Source organism: Chrysochloris asiatica, unplaced genomic scaffold (genome assembly GCF_000296735.1).
Source record: "Chrysochloris asiatica unplaced genomic scaffold, ChrAsi1.0 scaffold00209, whole genome shotgun sequence".
In the NCBI taxonomy this organism is placed as follows: Eukaryota; Metazoa; Chordata; class Mammalia; order Afrosoricida; family Chrysochloridae; genus Chrysochloris; species Chrysochloris asiatica.
In genome coordinates, this window is record NW_006408727.1 from 891,043 (window position 1) to 918,833 (window position 27,791).

A 27,791-nucleotide genomic window follows, 5' to 3' on the forward strand; every position below is an offset into this window, starting at 1 on the left:
AAAAAAAAAAAAAGAATTGTTGATGCACAACCATTTCAGGAGAAGGCACATGATCAAGAATCTATAATACTGAAGAAGTCCAATCCACACTGAAGACATTGGCAAAAAACAAAACTCCAGGCATTTATAGAATAAAACTCCAATATTTCAACAAACTGATGGTGGCTCACTTGTTTATGCCAAGAAATTTGGAATCACCTGCCTGACCAATCAATTGGAAGAGATCCATTACTTGTGCCCATTCCACAGAAAGGAGACGCAACAGAATGTGGAAATCATGGAACAAGTATCATTAATATCACATGCAAGTAAAATGTTGCTGAAGATAACTCAAAAACAGTTGCAGCAGTCAATCCACAAGAGAGCAGCCAGAAATTAAACTGATTCATAAGAGGATGTAGGAAGAGTTATTGTTGATGTCAGATGGATCTTGGCTGAATACCAGAATGATGTTTACTTGTACTTTTAGCCTATGCAAAGTCATTCAACTGTGTGCAGCATAACTATGAACACTGCAATTAATGGGTATTTCAGAACTTAATTTTGCTCATGAGAAATCTGTACACAGACCAAGAAAGAGGCAGCTGGTTAGAACTGAACAAGGGAATACTGAATGGTTTAAAATCAGGAAAGGTTATTCCTTCGCCATATCATCTGTATGCTGGGCAACTAGAAAAAGTGAAGAATGTAACATCAGAATTGGAAAAAGATTCACTTAACAATCTGTAATATGCCAACGACACACCCTTGCTTGCTGGAAGCAAAGAGAACTGAAATATTTATCAATGAAGAACAAAGACTACATACAGACTTCAGTATGGATTGCACCTCAATGTAAAAAAAAAAGAAATCCTCATAACTGGATCCATAAAGAACATCACAATAAACAGAAAATACTGAAGTTGCCAGACTTCATTTTGCTTGGATCCACCATCAACACTTTTACAAGCAGGATATATTGCATTAGTCAAATTTGCTGCACAACAGCTCTTTAAAGCATTAAAGCACAAATAAGTCAGCTTCAGGACTAAGTCAGGGAATTTTTAATCAACTCATAAGCATGTGAAAGTTGGACAATGAATAAGGCAGACCATAGAATCGACGTATTTGAATTATGGTGTTGGAGACTATTTAAAGTACCATGGATTGCCAAAACAAATAAATCTGTCCCGGAATTAGTAGTAAGGAAGCTCTTTAAACGCAAGGATGCTAAGGCTTTGTCTCTAGTACTTCAGACATATTGTTAGGAGGGACCAGTCCCTGGAAAAGGACATATTGCTTGGAAAAATGGAGGGTCAGAGAAAAATGAGGAAGACCCCCAATGAGATGGATTAACAGTGGCAGCAACAACGGGCTCAAACGTAACTGTGAGGATGGTGTAGGGCTTGGGCAGTGTGTGGTTCTGTGGTACATAGGATCACTGAGTTGGAACCAACTTGAAGGCACCTAATACTTATACTACTAACTTCACGCCTGTGTTAAGTGTTTCAGGCAAAGAGGGCAGATAAGTCATTTAGTTCACAGGTCTTCAGATTAGAGGGCTGGTACTCAGGGAATGAGACCCAAGGTAATCATTCACACCTGTACTTGATGCGTTGATGGCCTTCTGGATTCTGAGCTAATGTTACAAAGGGATGAGATTTACATGTCCTGGGAAAATGGATGAGTTTATTTTGTATGTGGGAAGGATGTGAGTCATATGGCCTGAAAAGATGTCACAGTAACTTCTATGTTCTTTAAATGTGAGGAGGTGATGGTGGTTGTGGTGGTTCTATGGTCCCTCCACAGGCAGTGGAAATGATGTTGTTGGACTCAGATGCTAGGTCATACATAAAAAAGTAACAGTAGCTTTTGACACACTTCCTGAACACTTGCACTTGTGAGGAAACGCTAACTAACCCAGAGAGCAACACAGCACGGTGAAGCCCTGAAAGCAAGTGAAGAGGTGCACAGCCTAATCAGGCCCTGGCTGCTCTAGCTCTTGGTTGTTCCAGCTCCAGTCACCATCTGACTGCCAACCTGAGACCACAGCCAGAAGCACTCAGATTAACCTTTACAACCCAGTGAAAACCAGAGACAGTGAAGATGACTGTTTGAAATGACAATGTTATATACATCATTGAAATATAAATTGTGGTAGAAATGTAAGTGGACTTTAGACCAATTCCTTCTTACCTTGCCTAATCAGAAATAATTATCTAGTCAGCACACATGACAGTATGCACAGCAAGCTTTCGTTCTCCAGGTACTTACGGAATCTCTGAAAATGACCATTTGCGTTTTAAAGGCAATTAGCTGGTTGCTGTATATTGATTTATCTTCATGAATCACATTCATCAAATCATTATTTTAATATTCAGTGATAATTGACTTCATTCTCATCACTAGAAAGCATCAATACTTATAATTAGCAAACCATAAAAAAAATAAAGATGAGAGGCATTGCATGTTCTTTTACATTTATTTCTCATAAACATGAATACAGCAAACACTGGAGAAAGATTCTTGAATAAATTTTTGGATATAAAGCTTAACACTTAGATTATGCTTGCTCCTCCCCCCCATCCGTGCCAAGCCCACATGCAGGTATCGTTTATTTTCATACACAGGCATACCTCAGAGATACCGCAGGTTCGGCTCCACACCACTGCAAGGAAGTGAGTATTGCAATAAAGCAAGTCACACACTTTTTTTGGTTTCCCACAACATAAAAAAAGTTACATTTATACTGTGTATAAAGCTATTAAGTGTACAATGGAATTATGAAAACATTTGAAATATTTTGAGAATTATCAAATATGACACAAAAGACACAAAGTGAGCACATGCTGTTGAAAAAATGGCAGATAGACTTGCTCAACACACAGTTCACAGTTGTCACAAACCTGTTTTTGTTTTTGTTTTTTAAATGCAGTGTCTGGAGCACAATAAAATAAGGTATGCCTATATGTAAATTCCCTATAACTTTTGAAACTATTTCACAACTTTCTACAATCATGGTTAATACTATCATTCATACAGTCCCCCAAGCTGAGTACATTTACATAATATTAACAGTAAAATCTGTGTTTCTTAAAACATCACAATAAGCCAAACCACAAACTCCCTATTTTAAGTGCTATGAGGACTGCTGCTGAAATCAAAGCATGCAGATATTCGTGACCACTTAGTTCATATGCAGCTGGATACTGAAACTCCTGCAGTAGGTCCAATGATGTCATTTTCATTCATCCCAAGTATCGCCGTATTTGTTTACTTTGACTAGGAAAAAAGCACAAACAACTGATGATCCCAAATAATAACATGCATATAGCATCAAGATTGCCATTATAAGGAAGAAAAGTTATGTTTCTCTCTCATCTGAATAAAAGCACAGGAGAGTCAAATTATAAAAAGGGGCTGGATAGCCTTGTGAGCAGGGCATTGGACATAAACACTAATGTACTATGTAAGAACTTCAAATAATTATTTGATCCTCAAAACAATCTTCTAACTACTATCCCATTTTAAAGGTGAAAAACAGATTAGTAATTTGCCCAAGGTACAAGCCTAATGATAAACAAGGAAAAGTGAAATTTGAACACAGATTTAAGTCCAAAGCCTGGAAGCCTTCAAAATGTCACCATAAATAAATGTGGCATATAGTACAACACAGTATTATTTTTTAAACCCAGAAAAAATAACTTAAATTTTGTTTTTCCCAAAATACATGGTAATAAAAATGATCAAGTATTCATGTTGTAGTGAATTCACTCTTCTCTCCCATGAGAAGTAACACTACTAACAAGAGGAAAGTGGTCTCCACTAGTCCAGCATTTTAGATGAGCTAGTGAAACCTGTTCTTCTTCTTTCCTACATAGCCTTCATCTGTGCAGGACTACTCTTCAGAAGACCAAATTAATTATAACCAGGTGAGTAAGGCATTATCACAGTGTAGGCTAGGGACTCAAGACCTTTTCAGGGAGTCCACAGTCAAACTACTTTCATTTTGCCTTCTCCCTTGTTCTCATTAGCTTACGAATATGCAAATTTCCAAACTATTATACGGTGTGACATCACTGCTCTGACAGATAAAGAAATCATGTCTCAATTTTTCCCACCAGTCTTAGGTTTGAAATTGGTAAATAAATATAATCCATACAAACAAAATTTTGGTAGTTCTCAATAATTTTTAAACCATAACGAGGCCCTAAGATGAAAGAGTTTAAGAACTCCTCATCTAAAGTACTGCAGTTAAGTTCAAGCAATCAATAAAGGTGGAAATGGGAAGAATAGCATTGTGCATTTCACACTATGATGTGCTTAAAAGTTAAACTGCATTTTATGGGGAAAAAACAAGAGTAGGAAAAAAGTTGATGAATTAACCAGGTTACAATGCAACAAATTTCATTGTTTCAGTCCACAAATCAGTATTTATCTTAAAAAGAAAAAAAAAGGTATCACATATCACTATGATATACTATACATTGTATAAAATCAGAAATGTCATTTATCACAGAAAATTAAGGTGACTATTTCTGTAGATTATTAGTAGAAATGTGAGATTTTTTCTAAATTTATTATGCGTCACTCACTATTCTAAGTGTTTTGTAGACATTAATTTTATACTCATGAGAGTTCTGAGGAAGGCAGTATTATCATTTCTAGTTTACATGAGTTATCTATGTCAAATGTACCTCTTTTTACTCAACAAATACACTAAAAAATTTATAAGTCAAATTACATCTGAAAAGGAGTGATTCACTAACACTGAAAATAAATGACCTTTTGTTGTTGTTGTAAAGCAAATAAATGTTTTATAATGAAGCACTACTCTCTGACTTATCTAAGGCAAGAATTAAATTTCCAGAGGTACATAACAAATCATATTACAATTAGACACTGACTATTTGTAAGGGAACAACCCAAAACTTGCCAATCTCAAATTTAAGAATGACCAAAGAATTCACAATTTCCCTACCTAAGATACAATAAAACCTTGGGGGAAACTTTCCGACCTATAATCTGCACTGTACCAATGTACCAATGTTCTATTTTGTTTCCAGATTCCAGAGCAGAACATTCACTGACAATAGTACACAACAGTTTTTCTCCCCTGATATATAAGTAGAAAAAAAGTAACAGCCTTCTTTTCATAAAGAAAAAAAAGCTGAGTACTTCACATTACTATGCCATATAATAGAATTTCAGGGCTTCTCACGGTCAAAACCACAACCATCAAAATCCAGCAAATGCTAAAGGACCACATTTCCTTTTCTAAATCTCAACTACTATAAAGGGTCCAACCAAAATATTCAAGTTCCTATCCTTCAGTGCAAGGCACAATGCTATGCAGACATAGAATAGTAAAGATGATAAAAATGGAAAAAAATATTATTCCCTGCTCTCATAGAGCTTACAGTCTAAATCATCAAGTTAATTAACAGAACCACACACCAATATAATTATATGTTACAGAGCAAGGGCGAGTGAATGTATAAGGTTTATGCTAATTATTTTTAAATGACAGATATTAAACAATTTTGTAGCTCACAATTCTATTTAAAAGCTATGTTTTTACATCAGTGATATCACAAAGGCATTACCCAACATTGTTAAAAAAATTATAATTCTAAACAAAAGCAACCATTAACATATCAATAATCAAAATTGAAAATGGTAAGGATTTTAATGTATTTTTGTATTCTTTATGGTATATAAGTTTCAGGGTACCAATGACCTACTCCTTCCTACAATATTTATAGTAGTAAACAGAAAATCTTGAAACAATGACGGTAACGGTGACGGCAGTGGTTGTGTGCTGTGGAGTTGGTTCCAACTCATGGCAACCCTGAACAGGGTTTCCAAGGCTGTAAGTCTTTACAGGAGCAGAAAGCCTCATCTTTCTCCCATGGAGCAGCTGGCAGAGTCAAACTGCTGACCTTGTAATTAGCAACCCAACCTGCAACCCACTACACTATCCAGGCTCCTTAAAACAAGGATACACCCTCTAAAATTTCTTAAGACACAAAAAATTAAATTATATACTAAACTATCTGCAAAATTCCACTGGAACTTCATTCACTCCGCCATTACAGAGAAACTTCTTTGCTGGAAAATTTACTTTGAGCAATCCACATCTTGTCCTAAAGGACTTAAAGCCAATTATGATTTTCTACCTTGTAATTTACAGTTTATAATTAATTATAAATCAACAATTACTATTTGTTTTTGTTTTGTTAAGTCATATTCCTCTTAAAGCTGGTTTGTAAGGCACACAACTCTTTCAATTTTACAACTGTACAAGAAAATCAATTTCATTACTTAATTATGATTCTGTAGTTCACCTTAGATCACCAGATCTGGCTTTATGCAACAGATGCATAATTATGTTGAAAAAAAAGAGTGAGAATGAGATCCTGGAAAAATAGTCAAATGAATGTCTAAGATCTTTCCGACCTATAATCTGCACTGTATTAGAAAACTAGTATTAGAAAACTAGTCTCACTAGTATTAGAAAACTAGTCTCACTATGTGAAACCATACCAATTTGAACTTATTTTCTAACACAAAAAAGAACACCTTAAAAATATAAGAACTGATGAATGTGAAATAATTATTAATTTTTTAAATTTTAGTTAATCACCTAAGGAATTAAATCACATACTAATTAACGTGTTAAATTAGTGTTACAGTTCCAATTCTAAAAGGACTAAACTCCCATACCTTCTTTTTTGGGCATTCTTTCCTGCATAGGCCTGACTGAGGGGTCAGTCCTTTGTGTTAAAGTTACTTCATATGACTCTCTGTTCTTATTCCTTAATTCCTCATATGTAATATTTTTTCTTTTAGGGCTCTCTTCAATGTTGGGATCAGGTCCTAAAACAACAAACAGTTAATAAATGGTGATAAAAGGATTTGGATAAATTCAAAACAACTAAATTTTGCAAATGTTTATTGCTTGCAATCAAAATAGAATGATGTGAAGAAAAAAAATCAAATTATTACCACCATTTGACAGGTATTATATTATATTCTCACCAAAATAATTAAAATATTAAATTCTACTTCCACTTTACATCTTTTATTTCTAAAGTTTAAAATCAGTATTAAAAACTGAAGAAAATTAACCAGGGTCAGAAAAAGAATAGGTGCTAACATATGTAACAGTTCAATTCTCACTCACTGGAATGCCAGCATTTACACTCTAAGTGACCAGTACTCTATGTGGAACTAGAACATAACATACAGTGGGGCAAGGGATCAAAACTTGACAGAATACAGCTTTTGGGTTTGTTTGGTAATATTTTCAGTTAAACGTTGCTATGACCATAGTCTGTCTACAAGTAACTCCAATTATTTTTTAAATTTGCTTTCCCGTTTCTGTATTGACAAAGACAAGTGAAAATAACTACTGAAAAATATAAAACCTAGCCTTTAATTATAGACTGTATCATTTTCATTTTAGTCTAGCAGATGCAACACTGAGGCAGAAGTGCAAACTATAATATGTGCCTGGGAACCGGCATTTTATTCACTATCTCTTCCAATAGTTACAGCCAAAGTGTAAACAAATTATCAAAGAGCCATACATTAATGTTATATAAGGAAATAGTTCAACTTAATTTGGGGTGATAGGACCAAATATCAAGCACAGCTTATAAAATGTACAACCAATCAAAAAAGATCATATAAATATTTTTACAGACAGAAACTAATGCTGACATAACACTGAGTCAAAAATTACTTAACTTGTAAAGTCTTTTTATACCACATCAAAAGTAATAGTTTTTCAAAAAGGCTTTCAGTGATATATACAACTGGGTATACTATTTTAATGTAATAATACTATTAAAATAATTTTTAAAAACACTTTTTGTAAGTGATACTATTTTGGAACTCAATAGTAAGGTTCCAGTGAATAATCAGAATTTTCAAAACAACATAACTAAACATTAGATAATGTTTTCGATCTAAATCTCTCAATTTTACTATAAAATAAATTAACTTATTCAGAGCAAAAAGGAATTTACATTTTTATTATTCAATACTATACCATGGTTGAGAACAACCCTTCATGGATAAAAAAAAAAAAAAATGAAGAAAAATATAACTTTAATTTAGGTTTAAAAGCACTTGATATTTCATTTACATTATATGAGTAATTTCCCTTCACCAAAAATGTTATTTGCTCTTGTTGTTAAGTGCAGTTGAATGGGTTTGAAGTCCTAGCACTCCCACATCAGGTTTCTGAGGCTGTAAATCTCTGCAGGAGCAGAAAGCCTCACCTTTCTTCCATGGAGCTCATCCCTATGGAGTCAGTGCACTCTCAAAGAAACAGTGTAGAGGAGATTAGTAGCCAGAAACCCCAAGTCCTTATCCCTACTCTGTCAACAACTAGTGAATGTCCTTGGGCAAATCACTAAACGTCCTTGAACCTTGGTTTTCTCAATTATCACGTATGAAGTTTGACTAGATCATCTCTAAAGTTCCTTCCAAGTCTAATATGTTTTACAAAGAAACAGATTTTGTTTGAAACTCTGTGACATGAAAATGTAAATACAAAAGACTGGGGAGAATTTTGTCTACTTATAAAAGCCAAACTAAAAATTCTGTGAAAAAAAAAAAAAGAATTCAAACCAAATACCCAAACTGATTGCCATCAACTCAATCCCAACTCACAGCAACCCTACAGGTCAGAATAGAACTGCCCCATACAGTTTCCAAGGCTGTAATCTTTAAGAACACAGACTGCCACATCTTTCTCCCATGGAGTAACTGGTGGGTTCATACCACCAACCTTTCAGTTAGCAGCCAGGCATTTAACCAGTGCTCTACTGGTTACTTGAAGGAGGTATGATTTACTACTTTGGGAAGGTTAATAAAGAGCTGGAAGGAACAGAAAATGTAAAATAGCATTGACTTACACCTAACTAGAACAAACTGTAAGTCTCCTAACAGCTATGAGAGAGTGCTTTCAACGTTGAAAGATTTTTAAATACTTGGAATTTCTTAGAAAAGAGAAAGCAGAAGTAAAAGGACAGGTAGGACTTAAACTACAGGAAGTAGTATAAGTACTCCTGGTAGAGGAGAGCAGCAGCAGGCCCCAGCCGGCTCACTTGGAGAACAGTGAAAGAGTGGCGAGAGCTTGGCTTAGAAGAAGAGGACAGAAAGCAAAGCAGTGAGCACAGTGACAGCTGTTGTGAATGGCATAAGACATTCAAATATGGGCCTTGCCTTAGGCTGTGGGCAGTTATTAAAAGGCTTTTTATTTAATTGTATTCGAAAACAACTTGTGCAACACAGAATTTCTAATGCAAATGGAAGGAAAGATGCAAGTAATTCAAAAGGGAGAGCTGATGACTGACCGACTGTTAGACAAGCAGACGGATCTGACTTGAATGTGTGGGCAAATGAAAGACAGTGAGGAGCCAGGAGAAAAGACAATGCCTTTAACTACTTGCTCCTCATCTACACACCTTACCCCTATCCTTTCTAATTGGATGGCTTCGCTTCCTACCTCATTTGGGAAAAGAGGGTTTGAGTATCAAGAGACTTTCAAGCCTTCTCTTCCAAAGTTAAGATTCTCTTTAATTAACTTCCATTATCCCATCTACACTCTAAGGTTAACAGTCCTCCTCCCCCACCACCTTTGTTCTCCAGGAGTCCTAGCCAGTGTAACTTCCTGCAATAATGGGAATCTGCTGTCTGTACTGACTGCTTTATGGCCTGGTCTACCAACCTGCTTCTACATCCATAGATTCGTACTTGACCTATAATCAATTTCTGCCTCTCTAATGCTTTATCCTACATTTAGGCTTACAGTTCTCCAATCTTCAATAAAGAAACAAAATCCTTCCTGTAAGCTTGAGTGTGCTCTACAGTTAGTGGCTTACTGCCTTGCTTCACAGCAAGCTTTTCCAGGGAGGCCACACTCATTATCAGAATCCCTTGGGTCAGAGGTGTTTTACAAGTTAGTTTTCCAGAGTTTGGACAAGTATTATAATACTTATCTCTTATATTACTTAAAGACCAATCTGTCAGAGGTTCAAAGGAACAATGAGCAAACACAAATATACTACTATTTCTGCTACAAAATGTAGGGGGGGAAAGACTTAATAGCCTTATTATCAGTTCAGATCAGGGTTTGCTGTCAAAGGAGTTCAGATCAGATTTTAATACAAATTAAGTTTTTTTTTTTCTTTTTTGAGCTTTTTGAATTTTAGGATTTCAGAGACAATGACTTGTGGATTGAACTTCCTGTTTGAAGAAAGGAAAGAACGTAAGCTTTGCTTAGAGCCTATTACTTACCAGGCATTGCCACTGATTTGTGTCATGGAATTCTACCAGTTCTTTTTTAGATAATAAGAAACTGAGGGAATCACTAATTACAGTTACCTGTCCAAATTCAGACCTAACCCCAAAGTCTATATTCTTTCACTTACATTGTGCGATCCTCAAACAGACTTGAGGGTCTCTCAGAGACAAGAACCAGATCTTATTCATCGTTATCCCTTCCTTACCTAGTAGAGTACCTGACACCTACTTGTCTTCAAAAAATGTTGAATGAAGAAACGAATGACTGAACAAAATCAATGAATGAATATGTTGTGTTTAGGTTGATGTGGAACATACATGTGATATCCAGAAGAAAAGTTCATCAAATAAAGTTTATACATACGCTGGACCATAAAATGCTGAAATTCATTTCAAGAGAAGTTTCTACCTTGGGCAATATGATCAGTAATACCAGTGGGAGTAGATTCATTCATGGAAGCACTGAATGGAATTGGCTCATAACGAGGAAGTGGATCTTTTTCCATGTTGTCTGCTGCTGGGGATGTCACAAAAGATGGGTGACCACTGACATTTGAATCATGCTTTGACTTCTGAGAATAGTGCCTGAAAAAGAAAATTATACTGCGTAAGAGATCTAAGTCATTGCCTAAACCTGACTTAAAGAAGTATACTAGGTATAAAAATAAGTTTATCTTGGTTTTCCAAAACAATCACGTAATTTTTAATGGGGTTATTTATTCATAAGCTATAAAATGTCTTATTTTTGTCACAAAAACAGTATAATTACACCCACCATGTAATTTGAAAATACTCTTAAATAAAATAATCCATATCCAATTTTCTATTGCTTCAAAGTTTTCTTGGAACGAGTACTTCAAAATAGGCCTAATTTCAGCAAATATGTTGAGTTCCTACATTAAAGGGGGCATTACAATCACAGCCAGCACTTTAAATAGGTACTATTTTGCTAATTCAGATACAGAAATAATTCTCTCATTTGGTTTACATTTATGAAAAGAATTTATCTACCTATGGAGCTCTGGTAACATAGTGGTTACGAATCAGGCTGCGAACCGCAAGGTCAGCAGTTCGAAACTACCAGCTGTTCCGCGGGAGAAAGATAAGGCTTTCTGCTCCCGTAAAGATTTACAGCCTCGGAAACCCTGTACAGGGTCGCTATGGGTTGGAACCGACTCCACAGCACTTAACAACAACAACATCTACTTAATTACATTATTTATTTATCTAGTTATCCAGGCAGACAGATTCATTTATCTATACTGTTGTTAAGTGCCGTCAAGTCAGTTCCGACCCACAGCAACCCTCTAGAAGGTTTCCAAGGAGTGACTGGTGAGCTTGAACCACCAACCTTGCAGTTCAAACTGACTTTGCAGTCTAGCGCATTAACCCACAGCGCCACACCAGGACTCCTTATCTATACTAGCACAACACAAAAGCAAAATCTTAGACTGTCGCAAACTAGTTAATAGATCCAACATTGTTTTATTTACTAAGACTTAGGAATTTTAAAGTTTTAACATTTGAAATAATTTTTTAATTACACTTAGGATGACCCATTAAAGAAATTCTGAAAAAAAGAAGTGAACTTATAAACCACACCATCATCTTCGTCTTGGGGAGTGCAATGGCTCCAGTGGCAACATACCATGAGCACTGGGCTGTAAATCACAAGGTCTCCAGTTCGAGTCCAATAGCCACTCCTTGGGAGAAAGATGAGGCTTTCTGCTCCCACAAAGATTTAACGCCTCGGAAACCCTATACAGGTTCACTATGAAACAGAACTGGTTCAACGGCACTAAACAACAATCACCACCTTGGTTAATACGGAAGATCTATCTTCCTCTAGTACTTTTACTACAGAAATACACTTTTAGAAAAAAGACAATCTTATGTGCATGTAACTTTGTACTCTGCCCTTTGCAGCTTATTAAAAGTATTTCATCATGTTGCTTCATAGACTTCATAACCACATTTTAAAATAACTTCACAAAGACATATTAATACAGATAATTCTTTCACTTGAGATTAAGTTGATTTTTCTCTTATTAAAATAAAACTGGAAACATCTTCATGCCCATATTTTTTGGTTTGCCATTTTAAATTAACAGAGTTTTTTTTAATTTAATAAAGCGTTCTAAAATTTTATGACCTTCAACTTATGTTGGCAAAATACTATCTCAAACACTTAACCAATGCATAACATAAGAAATATATTCCGATGCCAGACGACTTGTGAAATTATCAAAACAAACATCAGTGTGACTTTTTTCTCAATTAAACAAATATTTATTTCCAGCTCAATTCATTTTCCTACTAAACAGCGGAAGCATTAAAAAGGAAAGTTAAATTTTTTAAGCGATGGAATTGATAAAATTTGGGAATGCAAGAGAAAACTCCAAATTATAATAACCAAAAGTGCTTGTCATATCAAGTCAAGATAAAATTCTTTATTTTGGGACACAATGTCCCGGTAGGATGAAGTCTGTATTTACAGCAATGGTAACCCAGGCTTGTTCTACTTTTTAAAATAAAATTAGCTTTTACCCTACAGCAAATTAGCAAATTTCCAATGGACTTCAGCTGTACAATGTTTCATGCCCTGAACTAGGGAGTATTTGTATCCTTATAATTATTAAGCTAATAATGAAAACAAAACCAAAAACACATTAAATAATGATCAGAATCTGGCCTACCCAGATGGAGAAGGTCGCCGCGCTTGTCCAGATCGTAAAGCCTCTCCAAGAGGGGAATTCTCAAGATTCTTAAACTTCTCCTGGCAAGTTTTCACATAAGAAAGTTTTCCAGCAAAGTATCCCATGATACAAGCAACTTATTTGGGGGGAAAACAACAACAACAAACAGAAGTGTGACAGTGTGATTCGATGTACCTGTTTAGATAAAATATTTTGTAAAGAACGTTTTAAACAGCATTGTTCTAAATGTATCATTGGTTTAGAAAGGCTGAAGTTTTCCTGAATTAATGGTAAAAGTACCATATTACATCAAACTCACAATTCATAGATTCTGAGAATTCATGTTCCAAAAATAAAATAAGCCAAAATGTAATTCCAAATTTACTAATTACTTTCTTAAGACACATAGTAAAGATGCAACAAGAAGAATGCAACAAGGAATGGACACATTATAATTCAAGCTTAGTCCTGAGGATTTACCCACTTCTTTTCCTGTAAAATGGGAGTATCACTTCTCCAGTCAATTTCACAAAATTATTTTTAAATTAAGATAAAATTGGGTGCAATAAATCCCTTGAAATAATTATAAAGCATTACCTAAATACTGGACTGCTAAATGCAAGATTGGTGATTCACACCCACAAGACTGTTTGTGGAAGATGTGGTGGGTTGTTGCAGTAGATTTACAGTCTTGAGAACCCTCACAAGCAGCTCTTCTCTGTCTAGAAGGGTCACTAAGAGTGAGAGTCACCTTGATGTGGCAGGGGGCTTAGTTCTGGAGTCTCTGGCCCTCTCTATTCAAAAGATTGTAAAATGTAAATAAGCTGTGTGAAGAGATTTCTTCTTTAAAAAACTAAGTTTAATTTTCAACCACTTTATTTTGATCAACTGGGATATCTACACAACTTTCTATTTAGACAGACTAAGAGATTTTTTTTTAATACACAATCTTTTCAAAATATTTTTAATAATCTCTATTACATTATCGGGAGTCATGGTGGGTACTTAAGATAAGTACTAGACTGCTACTAACCTCAAGGTTGGCGGTTCACATCCACCACCAGCTCCTAGGAAACCCTATACAGGGTTGTTATAAATCAAGAACCTCTCCACAGCCCTCAACAACAAAAACAATTAGCCTATCAGTGTCCTGCCACAGAGCAGTACGATAAACACTGGACTGCTAACCAAGGTCAACAGTCCAAACCCATAATTAGCTTCTCCTCGGAAAGCTACACAGGGTTGCTATGAGTCAGAACGAACTGGGCAACACTTATTAAACACATTTTTTACATTATTAAAGCAGAATGAAAAATGTTTCTCTTTCAAGTAACTCATGATTTTCATACTAATACAATGTGCACATATTGGGCAACTTTCTCCTTGGCCCCTTGAGGTTTTTGATTTTTTTTGTTTAAAAGGGAAAGCAGCTCTTCTATTGTTTTTCATTTCCCTATTGGTTTTGAAAGAGTCCTGATTTGACACTTGAAGGGTAAGCCACAGATTACTTTAAGTCAGAACTGACTTGACAGCACTTAGGAACAAAAATGGTTTTAAAGACCTCATCACCAGACTCTCACGGGAGCAAGGTGGCTCCATATGATAAGTACTGGACTGTGAACCATAAGGACCACAGATCAGGCTCACTAGCTGCTTCAGAGGAGAAAGATGAGGCTTTGTGCTTTATCGGTGATTTAAGGCCTCAGAAACCCTATAGAGAGTTGCTGTAAGTCGGAAACAACTTGACAGCACTTAACAAGAAAACCCAACCTCTTGCAGCACTGGGCCATGTGTGGGATGCAGGCAAGAAAGGCAGAGGCCGGGCTTTGTGCATGGGCTCTCAGGATCTGTCCAGCCAGCCTGAGGCTGGGTACACTCCACTGCCTTATAGCTGGCTCCTTCCCTGTCCTCCCCTTCTCTAGTAGCTACTTACTGCTGCACCCAGGACTCGAGGACTACCCAAAGCAGGTTCCCTTTAGGGTTTACTAAGGCATTTGCACAATGTCCAAATTAGTTCACAGAAAGTGGATGTTAAGTGACACATCCCTATAGTCATTTAATAGTCATAAACAAAGTGATTTGTCAGAGCACATAACCAGATTACTATTATGAGTGACACGATAAATCATTGGATAAAAACTAATGAATGTACTCAAGTTAAAAAAAAAAAGCTAAGTATTAAGAGACAATGTCAACTAATAAAAATGCAATGTTGTTTAATACTTACATATAAGTTTAGGGATAGATCCATACTTGGGATGACTTGAAAGGATTCCTAAAGAAAAAAAAGAATGAATATTTCTGAATAACATGAATTGTTAGAGAAAGATGAATTTACACAATTAAGGCAAGGTATGCAGTAAATTGCACTATAATTTTAAGTTCATGCCAAGAGTACAAAGGAAAACAACAAAGCTTATTGTGAGAAATAAAAGCTAAATAAAGGGCGAAATATACTAGGCTCATGAACTGAAATATTTAATATTGTGAAGATGGGAACTGCCTACAAATTAATTTATAAATTCAATGTAATTCTAATCCATATCAAAACAAGTTCTTGAAAACTTTAAAAACTTAATTCAAAAACACCAAGAGTGCACAGAAAGCATCAAGAATAGCTAAGGCTACCCCAAAGAGAATATGCAAATAACAAGTACAAGAAAAGACGCTCACATACATCAACCAATGTTATTGTTTCGAGTCATAAATAACCCAACGTGATAAAGTCAAACTATCCCAAAGGATTTTTTAGGCTGTAATCCTTACAGGATCAGATTGCCAGGAGATTCTCCTGGGTAGCTGAGTAGGTTTAAACCCCCAACATAAAGTTAGTCACATTCTTAAGTGTTGCACCACCAGGGATCCTTCACTAACAATTATTGTTATTGCTACGTGTCCTCCAGTTGGTTCTGACTCAGTGACCCTCTATAGGGTTTCTGGGGAACGCAGGGGCTCCATACTATAAGCACTGGACTAAGAACAACAAAGTCTGCGATTCGAGACTACCAGCTGCTCCACAGGAGAAAGATGAGGCTTTCTGCTCTTGCGAATATTTAAAAGCCTTGCAAGCCATATACATGGTCTCTATGAGTCAGTACCAACTCGAAGGCAGTTTAAAACAAATAGTGTTTCTGAAGAGCAGCTGAAAGGTTTGAACCACTGACCCTGAAGTTAGCAATCCAGTGTTTATCCAAGAGCATCGCACCAGGATTAAGCATTGTTGTTTTTAGATACCATGACTTGGTACTGACTCTTAATTGACCATATGCACAACAGAACGAAACACTAACTGGGTCCTGCCCCAACTCACAATCACTGCTACATTTGAGCCCGTTGCTACTGCCACTGTGCAAATCCAACTAGTTGGGTGTCTTCCACTTTTTCTCTGACCTTCCATCCTAACAAACATGATACCCTTCCCTCCAGGAACTGGCCATTCTGACTTCCAATGAGCATTCTGGTTGTACTTCTTCCAATACAGATTGGTTTGTTCCTTTGGCAATTCATGATACTTTTAATATTCTCTTCCAACACCATAACTCAAATACCACAATTCTTCTACAGTCTTCCTTATTCACTGTCCAACTTTCACTTCAAACTGACATTTATGCTAACACAGTAAAGAGGTCTTGTGCAGCAGATTTGCTTAATGCAATACATCATTTAATTTCTTGACTGCTGTTTCCATAAACTTTGATGGTTGATCTGAACAAAACAAAGTCTTTGACAATTTCAATCTGTTCTCCATTTATCATGATGTTACTTATTGGTCCACTGGTAAAGATTTTTGCCTTCTTTACATTGAGGTACAACCCATATCGAAGACTGTGGTTTCTGATCTTCAGTTAAGTATTTTAAGTCCTCTTCACTTCCAGCAAATAAGGTAGTATCATCTGCAAATCACAGGTAGTTAATCAGTCTTCCTCCAATCCTAATGCCACATTTTTTTCATATATTCCAGCTTCTCAAGTTATGTGCTCAGCATACAGACTGAATAAATACGATGAAAGAATACAACCCTAGCGCACACCTTTCCTAACTTCAAGCAATTCAGTATTCTCTTGTTCTAGTCAAACAACTACCTCTTGGTCTATGTACATGTTCCTCATGAGCACAATTAAGTTTCAGGAGTAATCATACTTCACAATGTTGTGCACAGCGTGTCATGATCCACACAACCGAAAGCCTCTGCTGTCAATAAAGCACAGGTAAACATCTTTCTGGTATTCTCTGCTTTCAGCCAAGATCCATTGGACATCAGCAATGATATCCCTCATTCCACGTCTTCGTCTGAATCTGGCTTGAACCTCTGACAGTTCTCTGTCAATGTACATCTGCAGCTGTTTTGTATTATCTTTAGAAAAATTTTACATGTATGAGATGTTAATGATATTGTCTGATGACTTCCACATACCACTGGGTCACCTCTCTTTGGAATGGGCACAAATATGCATCAGTTGCAGTCAGCTGGCCAGGTATCTGTCTTCTAAATTTCTTGGCACAGATGAGTGAGTGCCTCTAATGCTTCATCAGTTTGCTGAAAGCAATTTGTATTCCATCAATTCCTGATGCAGTTCTTTGTCAATGCCTTCAATGCACCTTGGACTTCTTCCTTCAATATCATTCACTCTTGATCATATGCTACCTCTTGAAATGGATGAACATCAACCATTTCATTTTGGTACAGTGACTCTATGTATTCCTTCCATATACTTTTGATGCTTTGTACATCATTCCATATTTTGCCCATGGAATCCTTCAATATTGAAAATTGAGGTTTGAATTTTTTTCTTATGTTGTTGCTGTTGTTAGGTGCCATTAAGTTAGTACCAAATCATAGGAACCCTATGCATAACAGAATGAAACACTGCCCGATCCTGGGCCAACCTCACAATCATTCCTACACCTGAGCCCATCACTCCTACAACACTCCCGCCAGTGTGCCACTTCATCTCACAGGGAGTCTTCCTCTTTTTCTCTGACTCTCCACTTCACCAAACACTACATCCTTCTCCAGTAACTAGTCCCTTCTGATAATGTGTCCAAAGTAAGAGAAAGTTTGGCCATCTTGGCTTCCAAGGAGCACTCTGGCTGTACTTCTTCCAACACAGATCTGTTTCTTTCGGAAGTCCATAGCACTTTTAATATTCTCCAACAAATCAGAACCACAAAGAGATGCTACCATTTCACCCCAATTAAAAAACAGTTACAATTAAAAGCAAATAGAAAAAAGCTGGTGATGGTGAGGATATAAACACTAACTCACTGCTAGTGGAAATACAAAATGGTACAGCATGGTATATAACAATTTGGCACTTCCTCATAAAGTTAAAACATGCGATCCAGCAATTCTAATTCAATGTACATACCCAAAAGACCTGAAAACAAGAATATCACAGAAACCTGTACACCAGTTCTTGCTGCAACACTATTCATAATAGCCCAAAGGTGGAAAGCTAAAACTCTATCAACAAATACATGAACAAAACATAATATAAGCATACTTTGGCATATTAGTTAGCTATGATGAAAGGCAACCACCACTGGTCTGCCAGTTTGTATCACTGTGGTGACTTGCATGCTGCTATAATGGAGGAAGCTTTGTACTGATACTTTGAATACCAGCAGGGTCAACCATGAAGGGACATGTTTCAGCTGAGTTTCAAGACAAAGACAAACTCAGAAGGAGGAGAGAAAGGCTACTTCCAAATGTATATCCACTGAAAACCTTAATGAAGCAGTGAAACACTGTCAGATAGTCCCAAAATATTGAATATTTCAATATGATAACCAGCACAAGAGAAGCACAGTCAGATATAGGGCCAGAATAGGAGACCCCAGGTTGGAAGGCACTTAAAATATGACAGGGGAGAAACTGCCTCTTCAAAGTAGAACTGAACTCTTCAAAGCAGAATTGAAAATAATGACATGAAATGGAATAAAGCTTTTGGGACCTTCATTGCTCAAAATGAAAAGAAAATGCTGGAAACATTAATAATTGGATCACAGACTGTCCAAATTAGGAAAATTGGAAGTTGTCAAAAATGAAGAAGGAATGCATAAAGATCAGTATCCTAAATAAGCATAGTGAGCTGAAGTAGACTGGTATTTGCCATTCTGAATCTGAAAATCACAAGGTTTACTAAAACAAAATTGACAAATTGAAGCGGAATGGTATCACAATCATCATCAAAAAAGAACATTTCAAGATCTTGAAGTACAAGTTTTCTGTCTGTGATAGGATGATATCCTTAGGCCTAAAAAAAGATCAATTAATACCATTATTATTCAAATTTATGCATTAACCACTAAAGCAAGTAATGATGAAATTAAAGAACTCTACCAACTTCTTTACACATGGAAACAAAATGTATACATAATTACTGCTGATTGTAATGTAGAGGTTGGAAACAAAGAAGGATCCAGAAGTTGGAAAATATGGCCTTGGTGATAAAAATGATGTTGGAGATTCTACGATAGAATTTTTCAAGACCAATGAATTCTTCAAAGAAAATACCATTTTAAACAACATAAAAGAAGACTATACACATGGACCTAACCAGATGCAATATACAGAAATCAAATTCACTGTATCTGTTAAAAGACACTGTGGAAAAGCTCCCTAACACCAGTCAAAACTAGGCCAGAAACAGACCACCAATTGCTCATATGCAAGTTCAGGCTGAAGCTGAAGAAATTTTTCTAAAGTCCAAAGAGCCAAAATATGACCTTGAATATATCCCACCTGAATTTAGAGATCATCTAAAGAACAAATTTAATGCATTAGATATTAATGACCAGAAGAGTTGTAGGATGACATCAAGAACATCATTCAGGAATAGAGCAAAAAAAGCTTATTAAGAACACAAGAAAAATAGAAAAGACCAAAACAGATATCAGAAAAGATTCTGAAACTTGCTCTCCACTGTAGAGATGCTACAACAGATGGAAGAAGGAAGATGTGAAAGAGCTTAACAGAAAATTTCAAAGATTAGCTTGAGAAGACAAAGCCAAATATTATAAAGAGATGGAAGGAATACAGTCATTGTACCAAAAAGAAATGGGCAATGTTCAACCATTTTTACAGGTAGCATATGATCAAGATCAAGAGCTAATGGTACTGAAGGAAGAAGTCCAAGCTGCACTAAAGTAATTGGAAAAGAACAAGGCTCTAGGAATTGTTGGAATACAAACTGAAATCTTTCAACAAACTGATGCAGCACTGGAGGCACTCACTCATCTATGCCAAGAAATTTGGAAGACCTGGCCAACTGACTTTAATATTTGTGCCCATTCCAAAAAGAAGTAAACAAACAGAATGTGGAAATCATCGGACAATATCATTACTATTACATGCAAGTACAATTCTGGTAAAGATGATTCAAAAACAACTGCAACAGTACACTGACAGGGAACTGCCAGAGGTTGAACCTAGATTCAACTGAGAATGTTGAATGAGAGATACCACTGCTGTTGTCAGATGGATCTTGGCTGAAAGCAGAGAATACCAGAAAGATGTTTATCAGTGCTTTATTAACTTTGCAAAGGCTTTCGAATATGTGGATCATGACAAATTATGGACCATATTCTGAAGAATTCATATTCCAGAACACTTACTTGTGCTTATGATAAACCTGTACGCAGACCAAGAACCAAACATTCAAATAGAACAAGGCTACACTGAAGGGTTCAAAATCAGGAAAGGTGTACACCAGGGTAGTATTCTTTCACCACACTTATTCAATCTGTATGCTGAGCAAATAAAACAAGAAACTAGATTATATGAAAAAGAACGTTAACATCAGGATTAGAGGAAGATTCATTAACAACCTGCGATATGCAGATGATACAAACTTGCTTACTGAAAACAAAGAGGGCTTAATACTTACTGATGAAGATCAAAGACCACAGCCTTCAGTATAAGTTGCATCTCAATACTCACTACTGGGCCGATAAATAACATCCATATTAAGTGGAGAAAAGACTGGCATTGTCAATGGCTCCATTTTGCTTGGATCCACCACCAACACTCAGGGAAGTAGCAATCAAGAAATGAAAAGACCTAATGCATTAGGCAAATCTGATGTACAAGACCTCTTTTTAAAGGGTTCAAGATAAAAGATGTCAGTTTGAATACTAAAGTAGGCTGACGCCAAGCCACGGTATTTTCAATAGCCTCATATGCATGCGAAAGTTAAGACAGTGAAGAAGGAAAACTGTAGAAGAATTGCTGCATTTGAGTTATGGTACTGGAGAATATTTAAGTATGATGGACTGCTAGAAGAACACATAAATGTGTTTTAAAAATAAATACAAAGTAAACTCATACATGAGCCCTGGATATCCACAGACAAATGTAAAAACCTTCCCTAAAAGCCGAGACTGTAAATTCCAAAAAGGCAAGTTCCCCCCGACCCAAAAAAAAAAAAAAAGCTAAAGAGAATAAAAAGAAACATTGTTAACTGATGATATATGGAGGGGATAATAATCAATGTAATGAAACAAGCTATATGAATGGTTGAATGTGAAGCTGATGATGTGCCCTGTAAACTTTCACTCAATCCAAAATAAAAACATTTAATAAATATAAATAAATAAATAAATAAATAAATAAATAAATAAATAAATAATAAATAAATAAATAAATACATAAATACAACCAGAATGCTCCCTGGAAGCCGGATGGAGGGACTTCGTGACTCCTACTTCAGACATATTTTCAGGAGGGACCCGTCTAAGAGAAGGATATCAAGCTAGGTAAAGTGGATGATTAGTAAAAAAGAATACGATCCCCAATGAGATGGACTGGTACAGTGGCAGCAGCAATGGGGTCGAGCTTTATGACAATTGTGAGGTTGGTGCAGGACCACACGGTATTTGGTTCTTTTGTGCACAGGTCACTGTGTGTTCAAGAGCAAAGATGTCAGTATGAAGACTAAGTGGCCCTGACCCAAGCCATGGTATTTTCAATAACCTCATATGCATGTAAAAGTATGACAGTGAATAAGGAAGACCTTAGAGGAATTGGTGCATTTGAGATATGATGCTGAAAGAGAATATTAAAAGTATCAACAACTGCCAAAAGAACAAACCAATCTGTGTTGGAAGAAATATAGCCAGAATGCTCACTAGAAGCCAGAATGCCCAGACTTCATCTTTTATTCTTCAGACATATTATCAAAAGGGACCAGTCCCTGGAGAAGAAAATCAAGTTTGGTAAAGTGGAGGGTCACAGAAAGAGATGACCCCAATGAGATGGATAGGCACAGTGGCAACAGCAATGGACTCAAAACTAGCAATGTTGTGAGGTTGGGACAGGACCAGGCAGTATTTCATTCTGTTGTACACAGGGTCACTATGAATCGGTACCTAATGGATGGCACCTAACAACAGCAAGAGATTTTTCTTCTTGCAACACTTAAAGCTCTTGGCGTCTCTACTATTCAATTCAGTATATGAAGCATTCGGTTATATTCTCTATTTGCTTCAATGTCTGTTTACATCATTTCCTCCAATTAACTACTGGCAGTTCTTAAATTTATTTTGGAAGACCACCCTCATATTTAGTGTCAATGATTACTAGTGAATGACAGATTAAGATAGGAAAACAAGAATAAAACAACAGACACTATAAATTCTTCAATTGCACCAGTTTTTCCTTAATGATTTTAAAGTTTTTCCAATAAAGAATGAATTCCAGTCTACTAAACCTCTCACTCCTAAACGGTATTAATGCGCACATATATCTTGACTTGTTTCCATGTTTAAGATGCCTACCACAGGAGCAAATTGCAATATAAGGTTCTTTGAGAGCTTTTTTTTTTTCTTTTTTTAAACAAAGAAGGAGGGAGAAGATCCTATTATTTCTTTCCAATACTGCTTTCCTCAACTAGTTTTGTAAACACTTAAGTAGTTCAAGCTGACAAAGCAGAAAGGCTTAAACTTCGTAGTCACATTTTAGGAGGATCTTTACTAAAGGTAATACAGAAACGGCTGCAAGCATACATTGACAGAGAACTTCCAGAGATCCAAGCCGGATTCAGAAAAGGCCATGGAACAAGGAATATCATTGCTGATGCCCGATGGATCTTGGCTGAAAGCAGAGAATATCAGAAAGATGTTTACCTGTGCTTTATTAACTACGTAAAGGCTTTCGATTGTGTGGATCATGACAAGCTATGGACAACATTGTGAAGCATGAGTATTCCTGAACACTTAATTGTGCTCATGAGGAATATATATCTGGACCAAGAAGCAGTTGTTTGAACAGAGCATGAGTACACTGAATGCTTTAAAATTAAGAAAGGTTTGCAACAAGGTTATATTCTTTCACCATACTTATTCAACACATATGCTGAGCAAATAAGCCAAGAAGCTGGATTATATGAAGAAAAACGTGGCATCAGAATTGGAGAAAGACTCATTAATAATTTGCAATATGCAGATTATACAACCCTGCTTGCTGAAAGTGAAGAGGACTTAAAATATTTACTGATGAAGATCAAGAGCACAGCCTTCGGTATGAATTACATGCAATGTAAAGAAAACAAAAATCCTCACCACTGGACCAATAAACAACATTCTTATCAACGGAGAAAAGACTGAAGTTGTCAAGGACTTCATTCTTCTTGGCTCAACTATCAACACTCATAGAAGCAGCACTCAAGAGCTCAAAACGACGTACTGCATTAGGCAAATGTGCTGCACAAGACTTCTTTAAAGTGTTGAAGAGTAACAAGCCATGGTATTTTCAATAACCTCATATGCATGCGAAAGCTGGACAGTGAATAAGGAAGACCACAGAAGAATTGATGCTTTTGAGTTACGGTGTTGGAGGAGAATATTGAAAGTTCCATGGGCTGCCAAAAGAACCAATAGATCTGTTTTGGAAGAAGTGCAGCCAGAGTGCTCCTTGGAGGCCAAATGGCCAAACTTTGTCTCTCACACTTTGGACACATTGTCAGGAGGGACCAGTCACTGGAGAAGGATATCATATTTGGTAAAGTAGAGGGTCAGAGAAAAAGAGGAAGACCCCCAATGAGATGGATTGGCCAAGTGGCAGCATCAATGGGCTCAAGTGTGGCAACAGTAGTTAGGTTGGCCCAGGATCGGGCAGCGTTTTGTTCTGCTGTGCATAAGGTCGCTATGGGTCGGTACCAACTCGATGGCACTTAACAACACCAACAGTTAACTCAAAGCAACTATTTTAGGATATGTGGAGTCCATTATAATGTCATGTCACCTGTTTCTGGGATAACTGTCCATTCCCAGCTAGATAAGTTCACAAAGTAAATATAATGAGCAGTTCCACTACTTACACCACATTTTAAGATACAGAGACTCATATTTAAGATTAGGGTATGTCAATATGTATTGCTACAAAAATCATAGAAACCTTTTTTAAGTAAAAATATCAACAGGTTTTGGGGGTTTTTTTGGATATAACCTCCATCTAGCTAGGTCTATATACTTCTGAAGGCAATGTTTTCATATTTTTAACTTGTCCCAAAAAGAACTCTGCACTCTTTGATGTACACCACATCAAAACAGCAGTTTAGGCATCCTCAAGGACCTCAAGTCTTCCTTTTAAATGTTTTTTGAGTTTGGAGAACAAAAGGAAGTCTGAAGGAGTAAGATCAAAGCTATACAGTAGATGGGGGTAAGGCATTCCAATGAAATTCTCAAAGGACAGCCCTTGCTACCCTCAAAGTATAAGCCAGTACTTATTCACCTGTGATGTACAGATACAACCTTTCTTGATGAAAGTGAAGAGGACTTAAAATAGTTATTGATGAAAATCAAAGACCACAGCCTCCAGTATGGGTTCCACCTCAATGTAAATAAAACAAAAATCCTCACCAATGGACCAATACATAACATCATAAATGGAGAAAAGATGGAAGTTATTATCAAAGACTTCATTTTACTTGAATCCTTTATCAACAGGCATGGAAGCAGCAGTTAAGAAATTAAATGGTGTAGTGCATTAGGCAAACCTACTGCAGAAGCCCTCTTTAATGTATTCAAGATCAAAGATGTCAGTATGAAGACTAAGGTGCACCTGACCCCAAGCCATTGTATTTTCAATGCTTGTAACCTCATATGCATATGGAAGTTTGGAGACCGTAGAAAAATTAAACCATTTGAGGATGATCTTGAGAAATTATTCTCTCCATCTAATTAAGTTTGGATTGGATCTCTCCCCGTCTCTGTGACTGACTACAGAGACAGGCGGCAAACCTTTGTTTCAGTTTGTCAACATTTCTGGCAACCACGCTCAGGGACCTCGCAGACTTCCCCAGTGTGCTGCCTGCCCCACAGGTAAACTGCACCACTTCTAGTCTGCTCAAAACGTGGAAAAACGGACCTGACTCCCAGTTAGAGAAGTGGACCAGGCCTTGGGAGCTTCTGCTGACCCCCACACTGCTCCCAAACTCGTGGGCCTCAAGACCTGGACTCACCACAAGTCAAGAAAAATCCTGAGCGATGGGCTATGAATTCTTCCTCCAATCTCAAGCTTCAATTAAAGCTGTGCTATTCTTCTTTCTCCTCCTATGGGTTGGCCACTCAGATCTAATCCCCTATCGCTGGGATGAAAATATTTAGATATACCTGGGCAAGTATGTAATGAATGCATCATAATTGTATGATAAACGATCCTTCACCTCCTGTCTTACTTCAGTTAGTACGTCTGTAACACAGCTCCAGCAAGGTAGTTTTTGCTCAGTGGAACTAAGGCTTCTCCTACATCCCCCCCTAGCTTTACTGGGGCAATATACGGGGAGTAGAGGTCCTGTACATGTGGAAGATTCACCACCTTCCTACCTCAGAGACAGGACATGATTGATAGACCTCATTGCTAATGCTCCCCCGACTTGCCTTTCATATAGATCTCGATCTGTCCAGTCTAGCTAAGCATGTGACCCTACCCCTCTCTGTAATGCTTGCTATGGTCTTGACCCTAAATGTGAAAATCAACACTGGTAAAGACCCTTAATGCCACCTCCCAATCACTGGAAGGGCTTTTTTAGAGAAGATAATGAAAGTCAGTTGTCTTAGTTACCTAATATAAAGTGGCTACCCATGTTAATAGTGAGGGTTAGGTTTGTACTGTAATAGGAATTTTCATATGTTGCTGTATTCAACACTCACCTTATTGTATCGCCCTATATCAAACTTGTTGTTTTTCATGACCTAGGCTTAGTTCTTTTAATCCAAGAAATTATGCCCTGGGATCAAATTAACTATTTTCATTTGAAGCAAATTTCATAGAAATGAAATCTAAAAATAAGAGTGGGGAATGACAGCATTGATCTATTGACCTAAACAAAATGGAGTGGGTTTAGTCATTAGGTCTCAAATGTTGTTGCTATTGCTATGTGCCGTGGAGTCGGTTCCAACTCATAGCGACCTTGTACAGGGTTTCTGAGGCTGTAACTCTTTATGGGAGGAGAAAGTCTCATCTTTCTCCCACAGAACAGCTGGTGGTTTTAACTGCTGACCATGAGATTAGCAGCCCGATTCATAACCACTATGCTACCAGAGATCCTTAGGTCTCAAATGAGGACCCCGCACATGAACAAGTTTATAAATTAGCTAAGATGACCTTAAGGTCCTAGAAGGAGAACAGGACTAGGAGAATAGGATGTGCTTAAACCCACCCAGATAGTTATCTTACGAATTAAGTAGCTGAGATCCTAAAGGAAGAATATTTGAGGAAGTTTGTTGATTTATTGTTTCTTTTTCCCTAAAGGTAGAATGTTTGAGGAAGTTTATTTCCTTGATTCATTTTACAAAGAATACTATCTTCATGTTAATGCACAATATATGAAGTGCACATCCAAATGTAACTTACTCTATGTAATGTGCATGCTCTTTGTGAAAGACAGAATGGTCTTGAGAAATTATTCTCCGTCTTCCAAACTGCTGGCATTCTATTAATAAAGCTTGGATTAGATCTCAAAAAAAAAAAAACTGATGCATTTGACTTATGACGCTGGTGGAAATATTAAACGTACCATGGACGGCCAGAACAAATCTGTGTTATAGGTGGAGTCAGAATGCTCCTTAGAAACCAAGATGGTGAAACTTTGGCTCTCATACTTAGACATATTATCAGGATGGACGAGGCTCTGGAGAAGCTTACTGGGCTTGGTCAAATGGAGGTCAGTAACAGGCAGGAAGACTCCCAATGAGATACATGGCAGAGAAGCGGCAGCACTGAGCTCAAGCATAGTAACAATTGTGAAGATGGCACGTTACTGGCCGGTTAACTGTTTTGTTGTGCACAGGGTTGATACGAGTCAGAAACAAAGCATCATCACTTGACCTAACAATGTGTCAAGACAGAATAAAATTTCTTGGTGCAAATTTCCTGGTCTTTATCTAAGAATTTCCTGGAATTTATCATTGTCTAATCAATGTAGTTTCCCATTTTCTTAAAACTTCTTTCTAATAAGTTTCTGTGATTGTGCCATGCCCTCTGAAAAAACCTATGAAGACTAGCCCTTTATAATCTCAAAAACAGTCACCATAACCTTCTAAAATGACCTCTCTGCCTTGAATTTAACTGGTATGGTCCAGAAGAGCCTCTCAAAAGCCACTGGAATTTGACTGGATTTTGCTCTCTGTATCCTACTACTAAATCCAAGACTCATTCCCAATTACAATTTGTTCTTCACATTGTCCTTATAGTTTCAATCTTGTTTTAAGAGTGATGGAGGAGAGAACAAACAAATATGGCGGATCGGGTGGACGTGTAGTAAAGAGCTCCACCAACAACAACACAGAATACCCAAC

At 36.9% G+C, this 27,791-nt stretch overlaps 1 protein-coding gene across 2 annotated transcripts in view; it reads right to left on the reverse strand.

Moving 5' to 3' along the window:
• Nucleotides 1-3,223: 3,223 nt before the first annotated feature.
• OCIAD1 (OCIA domain containing 1) overlaps nt 3,224-27,791 on the reverse strand; it is a 40,167-nt gene continuing 15,599 nt past the window's right edge. Inside the window, exons 4-8 of one of the 2 annotated variants that reach the window (XM_006872666.1) lie at nt 15,220-15,267; nt 12,993-13,128; nt 10,706-10,881; nt 6,706-6,858; nt 3,224-3,261 (exon numbers count right to left, since the gene is read on the reverse strand). In XM_006872666.1, the coding sequence (XP_006872728.1) occupies nt 3,224-3,261; nt 6,706-6,858; nt 10,706-10,881; nt 12,993-13,128; nt 15,220-15,267 (551 nt within the window). The remainder of the gene's footprint in view (nt 3,262-6,705; nt 6,859-10,705; nt 10,882-12,992; nt 13,129-15,219; nt 15,268-27,791) is intronic. The other variant, XM_006872667.1, reaches the window with a different exon arrangement.